Raw genomic sequence first — 22,408 nt, 5'->3', positions numbered from 1 at the left:
GACATTAGTGCTCATGGGACCTCCTTAAACTTGGGACATAGGATGAAAATGGCAGTTCCGGAGAGAACAGCTATAATTTTTTTTAAAAATCTAAATTAAAATGAAAAACATGTTCCGTGATAAGTCAATTTTGCCTATTCAAAAAAATTAATAACATTTAATCATGTAACAGAATGCTGAATGACTTCGAGTTGCTTAGAATCAGTGCCTGTTAAATTTTATCATTGAGACATATGTTCGAGTCTGACGTGTCGCAAGTACTTTGTCGAAGTGCAGGAGATGAGAAAATTTACCGATCAGTTGAGTGTAGAAGCTGGGGACATTTGTATTTGTATGGCAGAGGTAAAAGAAAATGCAAGTACTAAAAATTTTAGATAAAAGATGGGAAGCACATAACTGGCTAGGTGGCATCTTAAAGAAAAAGAGTTGCTTTTGGATGGGATTCTCCATCTCTTTCTTGGCCTCAAATCCCCTCCATTAAAAAAACACAGGCAATCTCTCGGGTCCTGATTTTTGTCTTGCACTTTGCTCGATGTACATACCATACTCTTTTGTTCTTATTCTAGGTTTTTAGTTGTCTTATCACACATGGTCCGCCCCCTCCTCGCTTATCTCCTATTCTATCTTTCCTATAGTATCTGTACCCTGGAATATTCAGTCCTGACCCTCCCTTAGCCATATTTCAGTAATAGCTATAATATCCCAGTCCCACCTATGTCGTGAGTTCATCTGCCTTGCCCCTCAGGCCTCTTACATTGAAATAAATGCAATTTAATCTAGACTTCCCTTGCTCACTGCTCTGCTTTCTAAGATCATCTGTCCGGTCATGTTTTGTACACTCTCCCTGTGGTTTTAGTTCTCTTAGCCTTACTGGACCCATTCACTGAGTTCTCCATAGTCTCTATACTCTGTATTATGACCCTTTTTGATTTTTAACTTTGGTTTCTCTGCCTTTCATTTTTCCTCTTACTGCCTTTAGTTTCTGTCCCCACTTTACTCCCCTCTAACTTCCTGCATCGGTTCCCATCCTCCTGCCACATTAGTTTAAACCCTTCCAAAAGCACTAGCAAACACTCTCCCAGGACATTGGTTCCAGTCCTGCCAAGGTGCAGTCCAATTTGTACTGGTCCCACCTCCCTCAGAACCAGTTCCACTGTGCCAGGAATTTGAATCCCTCCCTCTTGCACCATCCCTCAAGCCACGTATTCATCTTAGCTATCCAGACATTCCTATTTTGACTATTACATGACACTGGTAGCAACCCTGAGATTGCTACCTTTGAGGTCCTACTTTTTAGTTTAACGCCTGTGTGTCGGGTGTCTGCAAGCGTGTGTGTGTGTGTGGGGGGGGCGGGGGGGGTGTGCATGTATGTAAGTGTGTGTGTGTGCGCACATGTGGGGTATGTATGTGTGGGGGCATGTGTGTGCACATGGGGGTTTGTGTGTGGAGTGTGTGTGTATGTGCGGTATGTGTGAACGTTCATCATAATGTATTAAGTCCAAAGATGTGTGGGTTAGGTGCATTGACCATGCTAAATTGCCCCTTAGTGTCTCAGGATGCATAGATTAGAGGGGATTAGCGGGGTAAATATGTGGGGTAATGGGGTTAGGGCCAAGGTGGGATTGTTGTCGGTGCAGACTTGATGGGCTGAATGGCCTCCTTCTGCACTATAGGGTTTCTGTGATTCTGTGATTAATGACCCTTGGGGAAGTATCAACATAGAGCTCCATTGAAACTACATCAGCAGATGTTTTCTGCCACTCAGCGACGGTTGCAGCTTTTTAATTTTAATTTTTAAAGACTGGGGTATTTAAAAAATTCACATCTTGACATTTAAACAGACCATATCCGCCCTTCAGGAGTGTGTACATCTCTGTCGATTTGTTACTTCCATGCTGCGGGTTAAGGCCCTTGCAAGAGTAAAAATGGGGTTTGTTTGAACACAGCACTGAGTTCATATGGCCTTGCTGAGTTTGGCTTTCCCTCCTGTGTGACTCACAGTCCCACCCTCTTCACCCTGTTGGCAAAAGCTGGACCTGCTGGAAACTGGGACCCGGGTCCTGCCCGCCATTTTTACAGGTCCAACAAGCTAGGGAGATGGAGAAAATCGCTGCTGATGTGGTTTCCTCAAACAATCCAAAAGACGTGCTGGTTTGGTGCATTGGCCATGCTAAATTCTCCCTCAGTGTACCTGAACAGGCACTGGAGTGTGGCAATTTTTTTAAAATTCATTCGTGGGACGTGGTTTGTCACTGGCTGGGCCAGCATTTGTTGCCCATCTCTAGTTGCCCGAGAGCAGTTGAGAGTCAACCGCATTGCTGTGGCTCTGGAGTCACAAGGAGACCAGATCGGATAAGGACAGCAGATTTCCTTCCCTAAAGGACATTAGTGAACCAGGCGACGAGGGGATTTTCACAGTAACTTCATTGCAGTGTTAATGTCAGCCTACTTGTGACACTAGTAAATAATAATCCACTGAGTGGGTAATATGGATTCCATGCAGCTTCAACAAAAAAATATACAATTAGCTTTATGATTTTTTTCAATTTACCACGTTCATATTTTGAATCTTCGAACCAATAATAGCAATTGCATTGACATAGTGCCTTTCATGTGGTGAAATCACCCCAAGTCACTTCTATCAAACAACATTTGGCATTGAGTCAAATAGCCATAATTAAACATTATTTGTCTTCAAACAACCCATTACTTTGCCCTTCAATCCTCCCGCCATCCCTGACACCTCCACTTTCTGCTGGTAGATTTAGCTTTTCTGGCAGATCTTATATCTTAGGCAAATCCTAATTCTTACTCAATTCTAAACAAAGGTTTTATTAAAAAGGTGAACACATACTCGTATTCTTATTAAATGTTTTCAGGTAAACTCACCACACTGGTGAGGAATTGTGTTGTGGAATATGTTACTGCTCTCTTCCTCCATCAGTCTGGTACTCCAGTTATACCCCACCACTGTTATTGATACAAAGCAGTCACGTCAACTGTGTAACATTATTCAAATGTTATTCAGTTCAAAGACAGTTGAAAAGTCCAAAGAGGTAATCTCATTGTCGTGGGTTACACACATCCCAAAATCTGAAAACACATACCAACCGACTCAAGAACAGTTTCTTCCCTGCTGTCATCAGACTTTTGAATGGTCCTATCATATAGTAAGCGGATCTTTCTCTTCACCCTACCTGTAACTGCAACATCATATTCTGCACCCTACCCTTTTCCTTTTCCCCTTTGAACTTCATGAACGGTATGTTTTGCCTGTAAAGTGTGCAAGAAACAATACTCTTCACTGTATCCCAGTACATGTGACAATAATAAATCAAATCAAATCAAATACCACTGCGAACTTCATGTGGAACTTAAAATTTCTCTCAAAACGATACAAAGAACTATGCAGTGACTTTTCAAACTGGTCAGCGGCATTAAAAAGGAGAGTCAATTGCTCCTTCAGCTTTGTGCTTACACAAACATGCAACTAGCATTTGGATGTCAACCATCTGCCAATTTTAGTGGTGCTTGTAGTATAACAATGCCCTTTCTTTGGAACTCTTTCTGAATCTATCCATGTTGTGGTCGAAGGGGCCCTTTGTGCTCATTACAGATTTTATTTATTCGTGTCACAAGTAGGCTTACATTAACACTGCAATAAAGTTACTGTGAAAACCCCCTGGTCGCCACACTCCGGCACCTGTTCGGGTACACTGAGGGAGAATTTAGCATGGCCATTGCACCAAACCAGTACGTCTTTCGGGCTGTGGGAGGAAACCAGAGCACCCGGAGGAAACCCATGTAGACACGGGGAGAACGTACAAACTCCACTCAGTGACCCAATCTGGGAATCAAACCCGGGTACCTGCTGCTGTGAGGCAGCAGTGCTAACCACTGTGCCATCATGGATGGTACAGTTTCCACCATCCTCACTCACTGGCATTGATTGGAAAGTAAATGTAGGAAAATCACCTTTGCTTGAATATTCCAGAATATTTGGAATAACTTTCAACGCACTGGAGCAATAATTACACTTAAAACCGTTTGAAAATGAAGAGATGTAGAGAAATAAAGCATGCATGGTTGAGCATTAGTTGTCGACAAGTGTAGCTGTTTCAGATGCACACCATTTTGTCCTTTGTATCGTCATCACTGTATGAGACAACAAATAGCATTACACTGAAAGTTGCTTAAGCCAGGATTATTCAGAGAAACGGCTTTTTAATCCTATCATCTCAACAAAGTGATTTCATTAAAACCATTTGATTTGATTTGATTTATTATTGTCACACGTATTAACATACAGTGAAAAGTATTGCTTCTTACGTGCTAGACAGACAAAGTATACCTTTCATAGAGAAGGAAACGAGAAAGTGCAGAATGTAGTGTTACAGTCATAGCTAGGGTGTAGAGAACCAGATTGCTATTGGAAGCGCTACTTAGATTGGTCAGGGCAAAAAGAGTTACAGACGACCTATTTCCAAATGTTACTTAAAAATGCAGCCAACCACTAAGTAACATCTGCCTTCACAAACCCCAACATCCCGTTTTTTGCATGTTGAAATATGTGCAGGGTTGGTTTGCTATAATTTCTTTCCCCTTTATTTTTTTTCTGTTTACCCAAAAGTAAATGCTCAAATAATTAAGTCAGCATGTGTTCCTTAATTCTGAGGTAACGTGACACCAATTCATTTGAATGAACTGTGTTTTTTATTCTCCTAGATTGCCTGTTGTCATGCAATGTTTTTTTTTCCCTAACTGTAAAGATGTGGATTAATCAAGGAACAGGGGAGGGCAAAGAGAGAAAATGGGATGTTACCAATTTTAAAGATGAGTGCTGTTTAACTTCAATGTTAATTGTGACTTTGAGATACGTATGATGTGAGATGGTCCACTGATTCCTGGCTTGGATCAGATGTGAATTTTGTAACCTATGTTGCCTTTTTTTTAAGCCATGATGTTACACGGCAGGAAATGAGACTGACTCACTTGCTGAGTTTGAGGTTTAATGCTTTTTTGCCACCCACCTGTCGTAATTGTTTTGCAGACCTTCAAGACTGCACTAATGAGCTCCTATTGGTGCTTAGGGAAGGGTGATGTCATTGATGACTGGTGCAGATGTGACTTGACTGCATTTGATGAAGATGGACTCCCAAGCTGCAGCTCGTTACCTCAGCCTGTGTACGTATCCTAATCGCATTTGTAATCACCTTTGAATAAGGTTTTACAGATCCCTGATGTTGCAAATCCTAGTGGCTCTAAAGTTCCATAAGATACCACCGCAGTCTGAGCCTCTTTGGCACAGTCATAGCAAAACATTGGAGCACAAATGAGTCAGCAGGATCAAGTGTAACATTTTATGATGTAAAGCCTGGTATTTTTAGCGATGTTCTTTGATTTATAATACCTTACTTAGTTCATTCTTTGTTCTTCAGCGTGACTGCCAGTTGAGGAGTTAGCAGGGAAGGGCACTTTTATTTATTTAATCTTAAATCAAAATTTGTTTTTGACCTTCCATTACTGATGAGTAGAAATTTCCTTCAATTAAATATTGGGAAGACCAAAGCCATTGTCGTCAGATTCTGTTCTTAATTCCATTGCTTAGTTCCTGACTCCAGCTCCTTCCCTGACAACTGTCTGAGACTGCCTGCAACCTGGGTGTCATGTTTGACTCTGAGGTGAACTTTCAGCAACATTCCATCACTGAGACAGCCTATTTCCACCTCCGTAACGTCGGCGACACTTCCTCCCCCATGTCTCAGCTCATCCACTGCTGGAACCCTCATTGGTGCCTTCGTTCCCTGGAGACCTGGTCATTCCAATGTTGTCCTGGCTAGCTTCCCACATTCTAGCCTCCGTAAGCTTAAGGCCTTTCAAACTCTGCTGCGTGAGTCCTTACATTAGAAAGGGTGCAGAGGAAATTCACAAAGATGTTGTCTGGCCTGGAGCATTTCAGCTATGAAGAAAGGCTGGCTAGGCTTTCATAGAATAGAATCCCCACAGTGCAGAAGGAGGCCATTCGTCCCATCAAGTCTGCATTGACTCTCAAACAGAGTATCGTACTCAGGTCCAATCCCCCCCCCCCCCCCCCCCCCCGCCACCTTATCCCTGTAACCCCTCACATTTACCCTGCTAATCCACTAACGTACACATCTTTGGACACTGAGGGGCAATTTACCATGGCCAATCCACCTAACCTGCACATCTTTCCTGAAAGCATAATTACTAATAGGGGGACCTGATCGAGGTGTACAAAATTATGAGGGACATAGACACAGAAGACAGGAAGGAACCTTTCCTCTTGATAGAGGGGTCAATATCCAGGAGGAATAGATTTAAGGTAAAGGGCAGGGGATTGAGAGGGGATTTGAGGATTTCACTCAGAGGGTGGTGGGAATCTGGAACTCGCTGCCTTAAAGAGTGGTAAAGACAGAAACTCTCACTACATTTCAGAAGCATTTAGATGAGCAATTGAAACACTGTAGCATACAAGGATAGGGACCAAGTGCAGTAAAATGGGATTAGAATAGATAGGTACCTGATGGCCAGCACAGGCACGGTGGGCTGAAGGGCCTCATTTGTGCTGTAAAGCTTTATGACTAACTGATTGGCAAAAGCAGCATAAAGGAAAGCCATTTTAACATAGTGAGTGTATACAGTCCGGGATGCCTGAAAGACAGGTTCAATCATGGCTTTCATGAGAGAATTGGATTAACATCTCAAGAGAAAAAATATATACAGGGCTCCTGGGACCAGGGAATTTCTATCTTCTTCAGCCCCACAGCCCTCCAAGGTATCGACACTCGCCTACTTTTGGCCTTTTGAGCACCTCAGTTTTAACAGGGCTCCACCATTGGTGGCCTAGCCATCAGTTGCCAAGGTCCTAACTTATGGTTTGCCCTCCCCTAAGCCACATTGCCTCTCCACCTATTGAAACAACTCCTCCAAGGCCAGTGTCTCTTCACCAGATTCCCTTTATTTACAAACTTTATTCCACTCCCAGAGTGCTGCAGGTATGCAGTCAGAATCCAGAGTGCCAGTCGACCTGACATTCCCATATTTATAGACAGGTGAGGCTCCCTGATTGGGGAGGCAATTATGGCCTCAATCAGGGAGGCCAACTTCATGAGCCTCGCTGAAGTCATTCCACCTATTTTCTCTCCTTTAATATGCTTCTTAAAACCCACCTCCTTACCAAGCTTTTAACTATCTGCGCTAATTATTGCCTGAAGTGGCATGATGTCAAACTTTGCTGTATAATACTCCTGTAAAGCACCTTCAAGTGGTTTATTAGGTTAAAGGCCCTATATAAATACAAACCCACTGTTGTTAAAGCTCTATGATACAGAGGCCAAATGATAATTATTACATGTTTTCTTTTTATGTGTCTCATTGTAATAAATGCTCCAATGCTGATAGTATTTTCTTCAAGCCCTGGATACTTTATGATATTCTGAACCTCTATAATGCAGATATTGTAGAAATTCAGGTTGATTCCTTGGGTGGAAATTTCTGGCCATTCATGCCAGCGGGATCTTCTGGTCCCGCCAACAGCACACACAACAACCCCCCCCCCCCCCTCCACCCCCCACCCCCCCTCCCCGGCCTCAGTCGGGGAGGGGTGCATTCAACAGGAAATCCTGTTGACAACAGCAGGACTAGAAGATCCTGCCAGTGACCAATGGCGTGAAATGTGGAAAATCCCGCCCCTTGTCTGCAAGAAAGCATCATGGTTACCCTCCTAAGATGACCTTTTACTATTTTTAGCCTGTATTCTGTCATTTTCTACCACAGTATAAATTGAAGTATGTTGCAGGGGAGGTGATGGCCTAGTGGTATTATCGCTAGACGATTAACCCAGAAACTCAGCTGATGTTCTGGGAACCCGGGTTCGAATCCCATCACGGCAGATGGTGGAATTTGAGTTCAATAAAAAATACCTGGAATTAAGAGTCTATTGGTGACCATGAAACCATTGTCAGAAAAACCCATCTGGTTTGTTAATATTCTTTAGGGAAGGAAGTCTGCTGTACTTACCTAGTCTGACCTACATGTGACTCCAGAGCTCCAGGAATGTGGTTGGCTCTCAACTGCACTCCAAGGACAACAAGGGATGGGCAATGAATGCTGGACAGCCAGTGACACCCATGTCCCACGCATGAATAGAAAAAGTTAAAGTTTTCTATGCCATTATCAAACTTACAAAGACAGAGGTTTATTTATGACACAGAAGGAGACCATTTGGCCCCTCCAGCCTACTCTGGCACTCCCCAGAGCAATCCAGTCAGTTCAACTCCCCTGTAGCCGTGGAGGTTTATTTCCTTCCGACCAAGACTTAGCAACCTTGAATCTTTAAAATCACCTCTGAATCATCTTCTGAAAGTCTCTTCAGCCTTTAACTCATCATTCATGCTCCCCAATCCCCAACACCAGGGGACACCTTTGTTCTTCTCTTCCTTTATGTCAGCATCATTCTAGAGTGCGTTCAAAGACAATTTAATGCAAATTAGAAACAGGAGTAGGCCATTCAGCCCCTCAAATCTGCTCTGCCATTCAAGAAGTTCAAGACTGCTCTGATTGTGGTCTCGTCTCCATCATCCATCTGTCCCCATGAATCTTTGACTCCCATATTAATCAAGAATCTATCTTCTCCTGCCTTAAAAATATTCAATGACCCAGCCTCCACTGCTCTCTGGGGAAGAGAGTTCCAAAGATTCACGGCCCTCTGACAGAGAAAAAAATACTCTCATCTCTTTCTTAATTAGGAGATCCCTTATTTTTAAACTGAATCCCCTGGTTCTAGTCTTCCCCACAATGGAAACATCCTTTCAGCATCCACATGTCAGGATTGTATATGCTTCAATAAGATCACCTCTCCATTTTCTAAACTCCAATGGATACAGGCTTAGAATGTTGATCTTTCCTCATAAGGTGTCCAATGAACATTCTCTGAACTACTTTTCATGTTTTTATATCCTTTTCTAAGTAAGGGGACCAAAACTGTACACAGTACTCCAGATATGGTCTCACCAATGCTTTGTACAACAGCTGCAAAACATCCTGACTTTTATATTCCATTCACCTTGGAATAAATAACATTCCATTTGCTTCCCTAATCACTTGCTGCACCTGAATACTTCCTGATACCCATCTGCCACCTACCCACCTGCCTCATACCCACTTGCTACCTCACCCACCTGCCACTTCACCCATCTGCTATCCCCCTCACCTGCCACCGTACCCAGCTACCACTTCACACCCATCACCATAACCACTGGCCATTGACACAATATCCAACTACTGCTCTACCACATCACCAGCTGCCACATCATCCACCTGCCACATCGTCACACTCGCTATCCACTACCTCACCCATTCACACACCCTACCCACTCAGTCATTATCCACTCACCCATTTGTTAACATTCACCCAATCACCAACATTCAAACTGGACTTTTAAACTTGGAATCCATAGAGTCCCTACAGTGCAGTAGAAGGCCATTTGGCCCATCGAGTCTGCACCAACCACAATCCCACCTAGGTTCTATCCCCGCAACCCCATTTACCTTGCTAGTCCCTCTGACACGAAGGGGCAATTTAGCATGGCCAATCAACCTAACTCGCACATCTTTGGATTGTGGGAGGAAGTCGGAGCACCTGGAGGAAACCCATGCAGACACGGGGAGAACGTGCAGACTCCACACATACAGTGATCCAAGCCGGGAATTGAACCTGGGTCCCTGGTGCTGTGAGGCAGCAATGCTAACCACTGTGCCATCATGCCGCTCTTACCATATGGCTTCTAGTGCTGTACAAAATAAAGAGTGTGTCTTATCTTCCCTCAGCTCTACTGCATTTTAAATAAGGTCCCTGAAGAATGTTGTGCTCCGCATTTCTGGTAAAGGCAGGTTTAGAAGTCCCGGCAAGTAATGTGTGGCAGCATCAATTCAGGGAAAATCCAGTGATGAAAGATCTAGGCCATTCATTCTTTCCTCTCCATTAACAGGGTTTCATTTTCTCTGCTTTGAGTTGCATCAAATGTTTTTCTTGATCTGAGCTTTATCAAATTTTGTGGTAGACCACTTCATCGGATTTGCCACAGTCCACTTCCTGAAAGAAGGCAAGGGAGCTTGTCAAAGCAGGCTCTTGGATATCCTTGCTGGCATCCTTAAATGAGTTTACCAGTGTACAAATATTCCTGTTGACTCTTGATAACTAATTCCATTATTTTACTCGGAATGACAGTAAACAAGTGACCCTTTTTTAATATGGGCGTCATGATAGCCTGCTTGCAATCTAGTGGTTAGCCCACAACATCGATTAATTCCTTTGTACCAATTAGTGGTCAGTGCCTCACAATTATTTTTTCTAATTCATTCATGATAGGTGGGTGTTTATTGCCTCTTCTGGGCCTCTGTTTTCATGTTTAATGTGTTTCTTTTGGAACTCTTGTGAAGCCCCTTCTATTCCTTTTCCTTGCAGGATTTGAACAGACTATTTTTGCTCTTTAATTCGCAGTTAATTCATTTCTTACTCCAGGGTCATGTTTGTTTAGTCTGAGTTTCTTGGTTTTGAAAATGTCACAGCTTTAGTATTAAATCTTTTTAAAGTAACCAGGCTCAGGGGCTTGGATATTTCTGAGTTCCAGATCATCTTGTACATTGTTATCCTGTGGAGATGATCCCCAGGAGGGCTATGACCTCCACTTCTTGTACATCTTCTAGCCATGATGTGGAGATGCTGGCATTGGACTGGGGTGGGCACAGTAAGTCTCACATCACCAGGTTAAAATCCAGCAGAGTTATTTGGAATCATGAGCTTTCGGAGTGCTGCTCCTTCATCAGATGAGTGCTGAACCACTCAGCATCACCACTCACCCGGTGAAGGAACAGCGCTCTGAAAGCTCATGATTCCAAATAAACCTGTTGGACTTTAACCTGGTGTTGTGAGCCTTCTTACTGTGTGCATCTTCTAGAACAATAACAAATACCAGATTAAGATTACTTCTTGTGACTTGCTTGACACACTGGATCATGAAGGAGTTATCCAAAGGTATCAACACAAAGGATAGTAGATGTTTGGAATTCTCTTCCACAATTGTCAATTGACCCTAGAACAATTGTTAAGTTTAATGTTGAGTTTGATGGATTTTGATTAACCACAGATATTGAGGAACATGAGTCGAAGGTGGGCATATGGAAAAGTTGTAGATCATCTGAGATGTCATTGAATGGTGGAACTTTAGTGAGTGGTGATGACCCAGCTGGAACTCTCTGCCAAGGGAATGGTGGATCCAGAGATGATCGATGATTCCAAAGAAAAATTGGATGGGCGGTTGAGGGAAATACAGGAATAGAGTTGGGGAGTGCGATTGACTAGATTGTTCGAAAGAGAGCCTACATAGAATCAGTGTGCTAAATAGAGTCATAGTTGTACAGCGCAGAAAATGCCCTGCGGTCCATCGAGTCTGCACCGACAACAACTACCGGTAAAGTTGCGCTAATCCCATTTTCCAGCACTTGCCCCATATTTTGAATGTTATGATATTTCAAGTGCTCGTCCAAATACTTCTGAAAGTTGTAAGGTTTCCAGCCTCCACAATCAGTGCATTCCAAATTCCCACCCCTCCCCTGAGTGAAATTTCTTTTTCTCAAATCCCCTCTGAATCTCCTGCCCCTCACCCTAAAACTATGCCCCCTCGTGATTGAGCCTTGAACCAAGGGGAATAACTGCTTCCTAGTCACCTTGTCCGAACCCCTCATAATCTTACACACCTCATGTCCCCCACAGCCTTCTCAGCTCTAAAGAAAACAATCCAAGTCTATCCAATCTCTCCTTATAGCTTAAATGCTCCATGCCAGGCAATATTCTGGTGTGCCCCCTCTAGTGCGGTCACATCCTTCCTATAGCGAGGTGACCAGAATAGCACACAGTACTCCAGCTGTGGCCTGGCCAGGGTTCTGTTACAGTTCCAACATTACCTTCTTGCTCTAATACTCCATGCCATGACTGATAAAGGCAAGTGTCCCGTGTGCCTTCTTCACTACCCTATTTACCTGAGTGGCTTAAGTATTGTGCTATCATGGGCTAACTAGGGATGAGAAATAAATGCTAGCCTAACCAGTGATGCCTACATCCTGTGATTGAATTTTAAAAAACAATCTTGATCCTACATTCAGAAAGAACCCTGTACTATATTGACCAAGATGTGGAAATGCTGGCATCGGACTGGGGTGGGCAGAGTAAGAAGTCTCACAACACCAGGTTAAAGTCCAATAGGTTTATTTGGAATCACAAGCTTTCGGAGCACTGCTCCTTCTTCAGGTGATGAAGGAGCAGCGTCCCGAAAGCTCGTGATTCCAAATGAACCTGTTGGACTTTAACCTGTGAGACTTCTTACTAGATTGACCAACTCTCTCTAAACAAACAAAATTGGCATAAAGATATAACACAGATCTGATAACAGGAAGCATGGTTTTGTAAACAGAGACTGCATGTAGTTGCAAGATATTTACCATATCTTATAGAGAAGTGATTGAATTGTTAAGTACTGTGTTATTTTTAACTTTAACATGTCTATAGACTCAGATTTTGTTTTGCTGATATGTGTCTGTACATTTAGGTTGCTCTCTTTTTGTCGTTTGATTACATTTTGTTTTAACTCAATAGACTGGAGCATTTGTCAATTTGGCCCGAGGTAATTCATGTTTCAGTTACATTGCAAAATTGACGAAGATTTCTTCCCTGAGAAGCTGCACATTATCAGCCAGTGATATGCTAAAAGCAAGTGTCTAGACATGATCTGCATGCCTATATCTTTTGGGGAATGTGTAACAAAGTAGTTGCGTACCCTGCTGGGACTTTTGGGAAGTTGTACATGTACCACCATGGTATACATTTTTCAAACTGGAATTATTTTGCATTTAAATGAAATCCTTTTTTATTATGTATTGTAGACTGAGAAACCTTAGGACCTACCAAGGTTATTGGAGATCAGAGAGAAGATAAGACTGGGTGATGTCAAAGCTGGGTTCTGAAAACCCAGTGGAGGAAAATAGTCGCTGGAAAATAGTTTTAAAAATAAATTAATTCTTGGGATGTGGACATCGCTGGTTAGACCAGCATCTGTTGCCCATCTCTAATTGCCCTAGTGAAGGTGGTGGTGAGCTGCCTTCTTGAACTGCTGCAGTCCATATGGTATAGTTACATCCACAGTGTTGTTCAGGAGGAAGTTCCAGGAGTTTGACAGTGAAAGAATGATGATACAATTCCAAGTCAAAATGGTGAGTGACTTAGTGGGGAACCTCCAGGTGGTGGTATTCCCATTTGTCTGCTGCCCTTCTCCTTCTTGATAGCAGTGGTTGTGGATTTGGGAGATGTTGTCTAAGGAGCCTTGGTGAGTTCCTGCTGTGCATCTTGTAGTTGGCACACACTGCTGCCTTAATGTGTTGGTGGTGGTGGGAGTGAATGTTTGTGGATAGGGCGCAAATCAAGTGGGCTGCTTTGTCCTGGATGGTGTCAAGATTCCTGAGTGTTGTTGGAGCTGCACTCCAAGAGTGGTTTAGCATAGGAGCCTAAGTGAGGATACAAGGAAGAGAAAGGCATGTGAAATATGACAAATGAAATGCTGAATTTGTGCACCCAAGCAGCAGATCCATCCAAGTGCTGTTGCTATAAAATAAATGAAAACTGATGCTTTGCATTCGAGGAATACAACTTTCAGCCCAAAGTCCTTTCCTCTTGTAATACATGCCTCTAATTTGTTTATAACAAAGGTTAAGGCTTTCAACAAGTGTGGAACCATCAAGCACTATGATCGGCTTGGAATGGCAGGATGCACAACCTATGATAGGAACCAAGATAGCAGACTACATCATTCACTATAAGAAACTGGACGATTTTATTGACCCAAATCTTTATGCAGGTAAGGATTTGATTCCTCTAATAAGCTTTCACTGTGCATGATTGTTCCTTGAAAACACTCTGACCAGACCCTTACTGATCAGCGTTGCTTGCATACAATTTAATTATGAGAACAAAATGCCAAATGATGAGCAGAATAAAATGAGTCTTTTTCCAGGTACATTTCAAACAATACCTATACAATAATCTGTGTAACGGCATCGGATTTGATGAATTTTATAAAAGCAACCTTACTGTGGTATTAAATCATGAACATGAAAATGGTTCCTTTACGACTTGTTTTTTTTGGATGGAATGCGATTACCCTTGACTTTCATTGCCCATCAGGTCATCAATGGTGAAAATCAGTGCCTGGGTAGTGACTTGATCCAAAAGCAACATTCATAGTCATGGTTTCATGTGAGGTAGGGTGCCTTTGACTCCCCTCCTCTGACCACAACAAGTCAAAAGCACAGCCTAAGCGTACCATGTTATTTCGTGAAATCATTAACTTTATTTGTGGCTGGATTATATGTTGAGAACACTTGTACTTAATGTTCTTCCTCTGATTATAGGGTGGAGTCTGTGCCAAGTCATTTTGTTTTAACTGAGCCATGTCAAGGGTTGCCCCGAAATCAAGGAGGTGGGGAGGGGGTGCGAATGCTACATTATAAACTATCACTGCTTCAGGAAAAATGAGGCTAGGACTTGTTTCAAACCCGTGGAAATATACAATGTTACGTTCATTGTTGACACTTTATATTTTATGTTTTTATTGAATTATAATCTTCCTTTAATGTGATGAAGAGTATGGTTCACTTTTTTTTCTCAAGAATGGAGCCAAGTGCTGTGTTCACATTTGTATTCAAATGGTCCATCAATAAGTCATTTTTCTTGCTATCTTTTACGGTTTGCAGTCTCCAGTTTAAACTGACTGGATTAAAGGTGGCTTTTGCTACCAAATAAACCTGTTGGACTTTAACCTGGTGTTGTTAGACTTCTTACTGGGTTAAAATAGGCAGTGAATCAATGACTGGCATTAAGGGGCAGCCATTTCAGTGCCAGCCGCCTGATCATTGAAGCAGTCTGGACCTGCCAACAGTCCAATTTGCTCTTCCCCATTCAACCAGAGAATTGGCTCTGAGATTGTGGTACTGCCTCTCATTTCAAAATTATGATTTCATCTCGTGCTCGCAATCACGTACGCTTTCCTTGCTTTCTCCTCCTAAAAAGCCAGGAAATTCTATGGAGGCAGAACTGCCTTGGCATACACTTTGGCTGGAATTTTACTGGCACGCCCGCCCAGATTCTGGAGGGTCGGAGAATGGCATTCTCCATTGGCCTCAGACGGGACCGTACAAATCTCGGGCGGACATGCTGGTAAAATTCTGCCCTTTGATAGTGAAAATTGTCTATTAAAACCACAGGCCTAAAGGTAGGCTTTCAAGACCTGTGCGTATGTTGGGATAGACATACAATGAAACAGACAGCGAAGCGGAAAACAGAAGCATGGTCGATGCAAATATGGGAAAGGGAAAAAAAATGGGTAAATGATAGGGAGCTGGACATGTTAATTCCGGTTGACCACCTCTGAGCTCAGTGATGGATGAGGCTTGTTGAGTTTATTCAGATTGTCATACGTGGTGCATGTTGTACCTCAGGTATGTAGAATATGACTGAAAATTTTACAATGTAGATTTGTCTGATGTTTGAACCTCTGTGCGCCTGTGGTAAGTTTTGAAAACCAATCTCCCACTCCCTGGGTCAGTTTTTAAGAAAATTATTCTTGGAATATGGGCAAAATTGGCAAGGCCAGCATTTATTACCCATGCCTCATTCGCCTTGAGAAGGTGGTGGAGAGCTTCCTTCTTGAACCACTGCTGTCCATGTGGTGGCGATACATTCACAGTGTTGTCAGGGAGGGAATTTCAGGATTTTGATCCAGTGAAGGAATGACAGTTATTTTCTGAGTCAGGATGGTGTGTAACTTGGAGGGGAACATGCAGCGAGTGGTGTTTCCGTACTTCCATACATATGCTCTTCGATGATAGAGACGGCAAAATTTGGAAGGTGCTGTTGAAGACATTCTGGTGCATTTTCTGCACCTTGCAGATAGGATACATTTGTGCGACTGTGAGCTGGTGGTGGAGAAAGTGAATATTTACAGTAATGGATGTGTTACAAAACTCAAGGGGCTTGACACTACCCAGGACAAAGCAGCTCGCTTGATTAGTACCCCATCCACAAACATTCACTCCCTCCTCCAGTAATGTACTGATGCACAGTGCCAGCAGTGCGTACCATCTACAAAATGCACTGCAGCAACTCATCATCGCTCCTGAGACAGCACCTGGGCAGCATGGTAGCACAGTGGTTAGCACTGCTACCTCACAGCGCCAGGGACCCGGGTTCGATTCCCAGCTTGGGTCACTGTCTGTGTGGAGTTTGTACATTCTCCCTGTGTCTGTGTGGGTTTCCTCCAGGTGCTCCGGTTTCCTCCCACAGTCCAAAGATGTGTGGGTTAGGTTGATTGGCCATGCTAAATTGCCCATTAGTGTCAGGGGGATTAGCAGGGTAAATACAGAGGTTTACAGGGATGGGCCTCGGTGGGATTGTTGTCGGTGCAGGCTAGATGGGCTGAATGGCCTCCTTCTGCACTATAGGGATTCTATGATTCTTTCAAAACCCACAACCTCTACCATCTTGAAGGACAAGGACATGAGAACACCACCACCTGAAAGTCCCCACCCAAGTTACTCACTATCAGAAGGAAATATGTCACCATTCCTCCACTGTTGCTGGGTCAAAATCATAGAACTCGCTTCCGAACAGCACTGTGGCTGTAGCTACACCACCTGGACTGCAGAGGTTCAAGGATACAGCTCAACACCAAGGGCAATTAGGGATGGGCAATATAATGCTGCCAGCAATGCCCACATCCTACCAATGTATGTAGGAAGGAAGATTTTGTTTCAAAGACTCATTACTTTCAAGTCCTGGTCCAAGAGAAAAGAATGTTGATTTTCGCAACCCAGTGACAACATTGTTCTTAATCCACTCCTGCTTTAGTTGATCAAAACAAGAATCTTGCAGCTCTTCAACCTGTCTACAGATGCTGTCCAGCAGTCGCCCAGATTTTATTTTACAAGTTTCACGGTCTGAATGACTGTATCAGCTTTGCAGTCTTCAGCAGCACAATTTTATTGCTGACGTTTAAAATAAAGCCTTTCACTGAGCTTGTACTGACTTCATGTTGGCAATAAACTGAGATCGCATTGAGCACACACCGTTCTCTGAGAAAAAAACAGTGATTCTGGTAAATGTACGAAGAATACAGGCAGATTACCACTTAATGCCAATGTCCATTGTGCAATAAAGCCATTGTACTTGAGGTTGTTAATCTGTGATACAATCATTATCAACAAATGCTCTTTTTCGCAGTTATAGTTGATAGAGAGTGTAAACGAGGTACTTACGGTGTAGACTTGACAGCTTAAAGCATAACATTGTTTTTCGAGAGAAACACTATCTAAATATCGCTTAGTTCAATTTTACGGGCTTTTATGGCCACAGTTGCAAGTTTCCATTCTGGCAGATGTCCTGCAATAGCCATCTGTTCCAAAGTTACATTAAGAAGTCTCACAACACCAGGTTCATCACCTGATGAAGGAGCAGCGCTCCAAAAGCTCATGATTCCAAATAAACCTGCTGGACTTTAAACTGGTGTTTTGAGACTTCTGATGTGCCCAGCCCAATCCAATGCCGGCATCTCCGCATCAAAGTTAGAATAGGCTGAACACTGTAATCTATTACAGCACTAATGAAGTAATGCAATTTAGCATTGCAATTATCATATTAATTAAAATACAATATTCATGTCAATTCAGAGAACCAGTTTGGAAATACAATGACATTGCATCACTAATTGCACTATTCTTTCATTTAATAACCTTTGCCTTATAAAAGAATATTCGGAGGTACACTCCAATTTAAGTGAATTAATTAGAGCTGTTATTGATTAGTTTTTATCCGTGGATGTCACATTACCAACCACCATAATAAGAGAGGGGACACACATGTGCAACCTGTTGGGGATGTGTTCCCCATATTTAATTTTTAACCCCTTCCTTCTCACTGATGATGTCCCACCATTATTTGGGGTGGATTAACATCAAGGTCATAACAGCAGGCTTTGGATGAAAAGTGACCATTTGCATTATTGAGATGATACGCAAGGCAAGTTTAGGACTTTCTATCCTAGGGTTGTGATGCTGCCTTCAGATACATGACAATTGTTAATGGGTCTATGGAGGGTATAAGAGAACAGGGAGGAGAATGTGGGCTGTGGAAGACATTGAGAGGGCATTGGGTTGCGATGGGGGAAGGGGCGTTGTTCCAAACACTGGAAAGGTTTATAGGTTTTCTTAAGGGGTGGAGGGATTGGAGGTGTTGTGGGGGAGACAGATTTGATTTGATTTGATTTGATTTATTATTGTCACATGTATTATTGTCACTCGTATTGTCACAGTGTTATTTGTTGCATGCCATACAGACAACGCATACCGTTCATGGGTAAGGAAAGGAGAGAGTGCAGAATGTAGTGTTACAATGATAGCTAGGGTGTAGAGAAAGATCAACTTGGTGCGAGGTAGGCCCATTCAAAAGTTTGCTGGCAGCAGGAAAGGAGCTGTTCTTGAGTTGGTTGGTACGTGACCTCAGACTTTTGTATCTTTTTCCTGACGGAAGAAGGTGGAAGAGAGAATGTCCAGGGTGCGTGAGTGTTGGTGTGGAGGGGGTGTTTGCATGAGGGGGCAGTCCTGCTCCTCTTGGCTCAGTAATCATGTAGGAAAAACATTTACCCAATTCATCAATAACTCCTCACTTTCCTTTAGCTTCCAAGTTTCTTGAGGCCAAGGAAATCCTGATGGTAAATGTTAAAGTTGGAACTGACCAAATGCTTGAGATGCGCAGTCTATTGAAATGAGGAACTCAGAGGGGATTGGTCATCTGCTCCCTCCCCTGACTTTGTTAAAACTGAAAATGAGCAGATGGTTTGGCTTCCGGTGTGAGAATTCTTTGACATGTTTGCTTCCCACCTAACACATATCCACCTGACATTAGGATGGAGGGGGTGTTAAAATGTCCTCCTATGGTCTTTCCAGACTCATGGCCACAGGAACTAGACCGAGGCTGGCCAAATTCAATTCACATAGAAACACAACAGGGAGAAGAATGTTTCTAAAACAGAAAAATGCTGGAAAATCTCAGCAGGTCTGACAGCATCGGTGGAGAGAGAGTAGAGTCAACTTTTCGAGTCTCGATGACCCTTCGTCAGAGCTGACAAAGGGTCATCTAGACTCAAAACATTGGCTCTATTTTCTCTCCACCGATGCTGTCAGACCTGCTGAGATTTTCCAGCATTTTTTTGTTTTTGTTTCTGATTCCAGCATTCGCAGTATTTTGCGTTTATCGGGAGAACATTTCACCTGCTAATTCTACGCTGTATTTGAATTTGTTTTAAATAATAATTCAGAGGCCCAGGCTAATGTTCCAGAGGCATGGGTTCAGATCCCATCAGGGCAGCTGGTAGAATTTAAATTCAATTAATGAAATCTGGAATTGAAAGTTGGTCTCAGTCATGGTGACAATGAAACTGCCATTGATTGTTGTATAACCCACCTGGCTCACTCATGTCCTTAACCAATCTGGCCTAAATGTGATTGCTGATCCACGGTAATGTGATTGACTCCTAACTGTCCTCTCAAATAGTTCAAGCGCAATTCGGGATGGGCACTCAGTGGTGGCCTTGCCAGTGCCAACCACATTCCCATCACAAGATTAATTTTAAAAACTCATTTTTGGGGTGTGGGTATTGCTGGCAAGGTGGTATTAATTGCCCGTGGTGAGATGTGATTAAGAGTCTTCTTGAATTGCTGTAGACTGTGTGATGTAGGTGCTCCCACAATGCTGTTGTGAGGATCCAGCTTCTGCATATGCAAGAACACAATACATATCCATGATGGTACAATGGTTAGCACTGCTGCCTCACAGCACCAGGGACCCGGGTTCAATTCCGCCCTTGGGTGACTGTCTGTGTGGAGTTTGCACGTTCTCACCGTGTCTGTGTGGGTTTCCTCCGGTTTCCTCCCACAATCCAAAGATGTGCACGTAAGGTGGATTGGCCATGCTAAATTGTTCCTTCCTGTCCCAAGAGGTGTGGGTTAGATGGGTTAGCCATGGGAAATGTGTGGGGTTGGGGATAGGGTGGGGGACAGGGCCTGGGTAAGGTGCTCTGTCAGAGAGCCGGTGCAGTCTCGACAGGCCAAATGGCCTCTTCTGCACTGTAGAGATTCTATGATTCAGATGGTGGGTGACTTGGAGAATGATGGTATTCCCACTTACCTAGTGGTCTTGTCCATGTACATAATGGAGTTTGTGAGTTTGCAGTCTGTTGTCCGGAAGTCTTGACAAATTATTGCAGTGTATCCTGAGGTTTATATTCACTGCAGACATAGCACTCCAACCTGGAAGCTGTGCCTGTTTAAGCTAGTAGACAAGGTGCCAGTTAAATGTGCTGCATTGTCCTGGCTGGTGTCATGCTTCTTGAGTGCTGTTGCAGTTGCAGCCACACAGGCCACTGAAGTGTAATTCAGTCCATTCCTTATTTGTGTTTTGTAGGTGATGGAGAGGATCTGTGAGTGAGTCATTCCAGCCTCTTGTAACAAAACATGTACATGGTTGGTTCAGCTGACTTTCTAATTAGCAGTGTCCTCCGGGAGATTAATAATGCGGTCCTAAATGTAATGTCTAACTATGTTAGGGGTTGTGGGTTTTAAACAAAATATAAATATAAGGGTGGGGCCTGAGGCAAGGCCTAAGGGGAGGGGCTGGAGCATGAATGGGGCGAGGCATAAGGGGAGGAGGGGGAGAAGCTGTGCACTCTTCAGCTGGCGATTAGCTGACAGGGCAGTGATAGACCAGAATTGGGGATTGAAGGTAAGGGAGCGATCTTACCTTCTCATCTTGCCAGTCGATGGGCGGACTTCAGAGGCAGAAAATCAGGTTTGTGCCCATTGCTTGCCTTTTGTGATCTTACTGGACCCAATACCCAGTGACCCAATACCCAGGAAAGGCGCAAGGCTGACTATAATATTCAAATCCATGTAAATGTGGATTTAAATATTGTTACTGAGCCCAGGACGCAATTGTCCGGACTCACTTGCCTTAGCCCCCTCACAGACGAGGATCATGTATGGTCCCCATCAATGGGGACCTGTCATGATGGCCTCGCCAGTAGGACCATAGGCCATTGAGGACTTCCGGGAGGTCAGAGGTTGGGGTGCAGTGCCTCTTGGGCAGTGCCAGCTCAGCAGTGCCAGCCTGGCACCCTGTCAGTGCCAATCTGGCACCCAGGCATTACACACAGGCCCCTGGCACCGGGCAGTGCCAAGGGGTGGGGCCTGAGGCAAGGCCTAAGGGGAGAGGCTGGAGCATGAATGGGGCGGGGCATAAGGGGAGGAGGGGGAGAAGCTGTGCACTCTTCAGCTGGCGATTAGCTGACAGGGCAGTGATAGACCAGAATTGGGGATTGATCAACCGGGGGTGGGTGGGGGGGCAATATCCAAGAAGGTGGGGGGTTGATAGGCCCAGGAGGCCAGTGATCGTGGGGGTGGAGGTGGCTGATACCCAAAGGGGGCAAGGTGACTGACAGATCTCTCTGATCTGTTGCACAGAACAAAGAGATCTGCGCATGTGTCATTACGCACTCAACTGTCAGCCGCTGGCTCCCCAGCGAGTTTAGGCTTTGCCCTCTCCCCCTACTGGCAGGAAACAGATTGTGCATTATTGCACAGAATGGTGTGGTCTGGGAGTTCTGGCCTTCACAGAGTATAAACCAAGAGCCTCTGAAACGCCCCAATGACATCGCCATCAAATCATGTGAACAGCTCTTAAAGGAATCATGCCATTAGTTGAATATGTAACACTAAACAGTGTAAGTGATTGTAAAGAGGAGGTCATTAGACTTTCTGTTGTTGAAGATGGTCACTCCTTGACCCTAGTTTGCCACAAACGTTATTTGTCACTTGCCAGCCCAAGCCAGAGTTTAAAATCAGATCCCAGGAATGAAACAAATCACTATTGTATGCATCGACCTTCGGGAAGGTGTTTAAGATGTGTGGTAGAGCCTTTTTTCAACAAAAATACTCTCTCTCCAGAGGCTTTATGGTACAAGACAGCACTCTTGAAAAGAAGTCACTTTTTGCAGTATAATTCCATGACCTTATTTATTCTGAGAGAAGTAGGAACCAGCATCCGTTTGGTAGCTCACTTTCGGCACAAGAAAACTAAAGCAGCCCCTTCCTGCCAATTGATACTATGCTTAAAAGTCATTCACAACAAAAATAAACTTTTTAAAAACGGTCCTCACAATCATGGTCTAACTCTACTATGTTATGGCACATACAATTTATACATCAGCTTGGCTCAGTTGATATTGTTGTC

At 43.6% G+C, this 22,408-nt stretch overlaps 1 protein-coding gene across 3 annotated transcripts in view; it reads left to right on the top strand.

Annotated features, from left to right (window-relative positions):
* The window catches only part of astn2 (astrotactin 2), a 1,763,595-nt gene that overhangs the window by 1,251,021 nt on the left and 490,166 nt on the right, over nucleotides 1-22,408 (top strand). For all 3 annotated transcript variants that reach the window (XM_078226657.1, XM_078226658.1, XM_078226656.1), the window contains 2 exons: nucleotides 5,051-5,184; nucleotides 13,780-13,928. In XM_078226657.1, coding sequence (XP_078082783.1) covers nucleotides 5,051-5,184; nucleotides 13,780-13,928 — 283 coding nt within the window. The remainder of the gene's footprint in view (nucleotides 1-5,050; nucleotides 5,185-13,779; nucleotides 13,929-22,408) is intronic.

Source organism: Mustelus asterias, chromosome 13, assembly GCF_964213995.1.
Source record: "Mustelus asterias chromosome 13, sMusAst1.hap1.1, whole genome shotgun sequence".
NCBI lineage: Eukaryota > Metazoa > Chordata > Chondrichthyes > Carcharhiniformes > Triakidae > Mustelus > Mustelus asterias.
The sequence above is the reverse complement of the archived record's forward strand: the minus strand, read 5'-3'. Positions and strand labels throughout refer to the sequence as shown.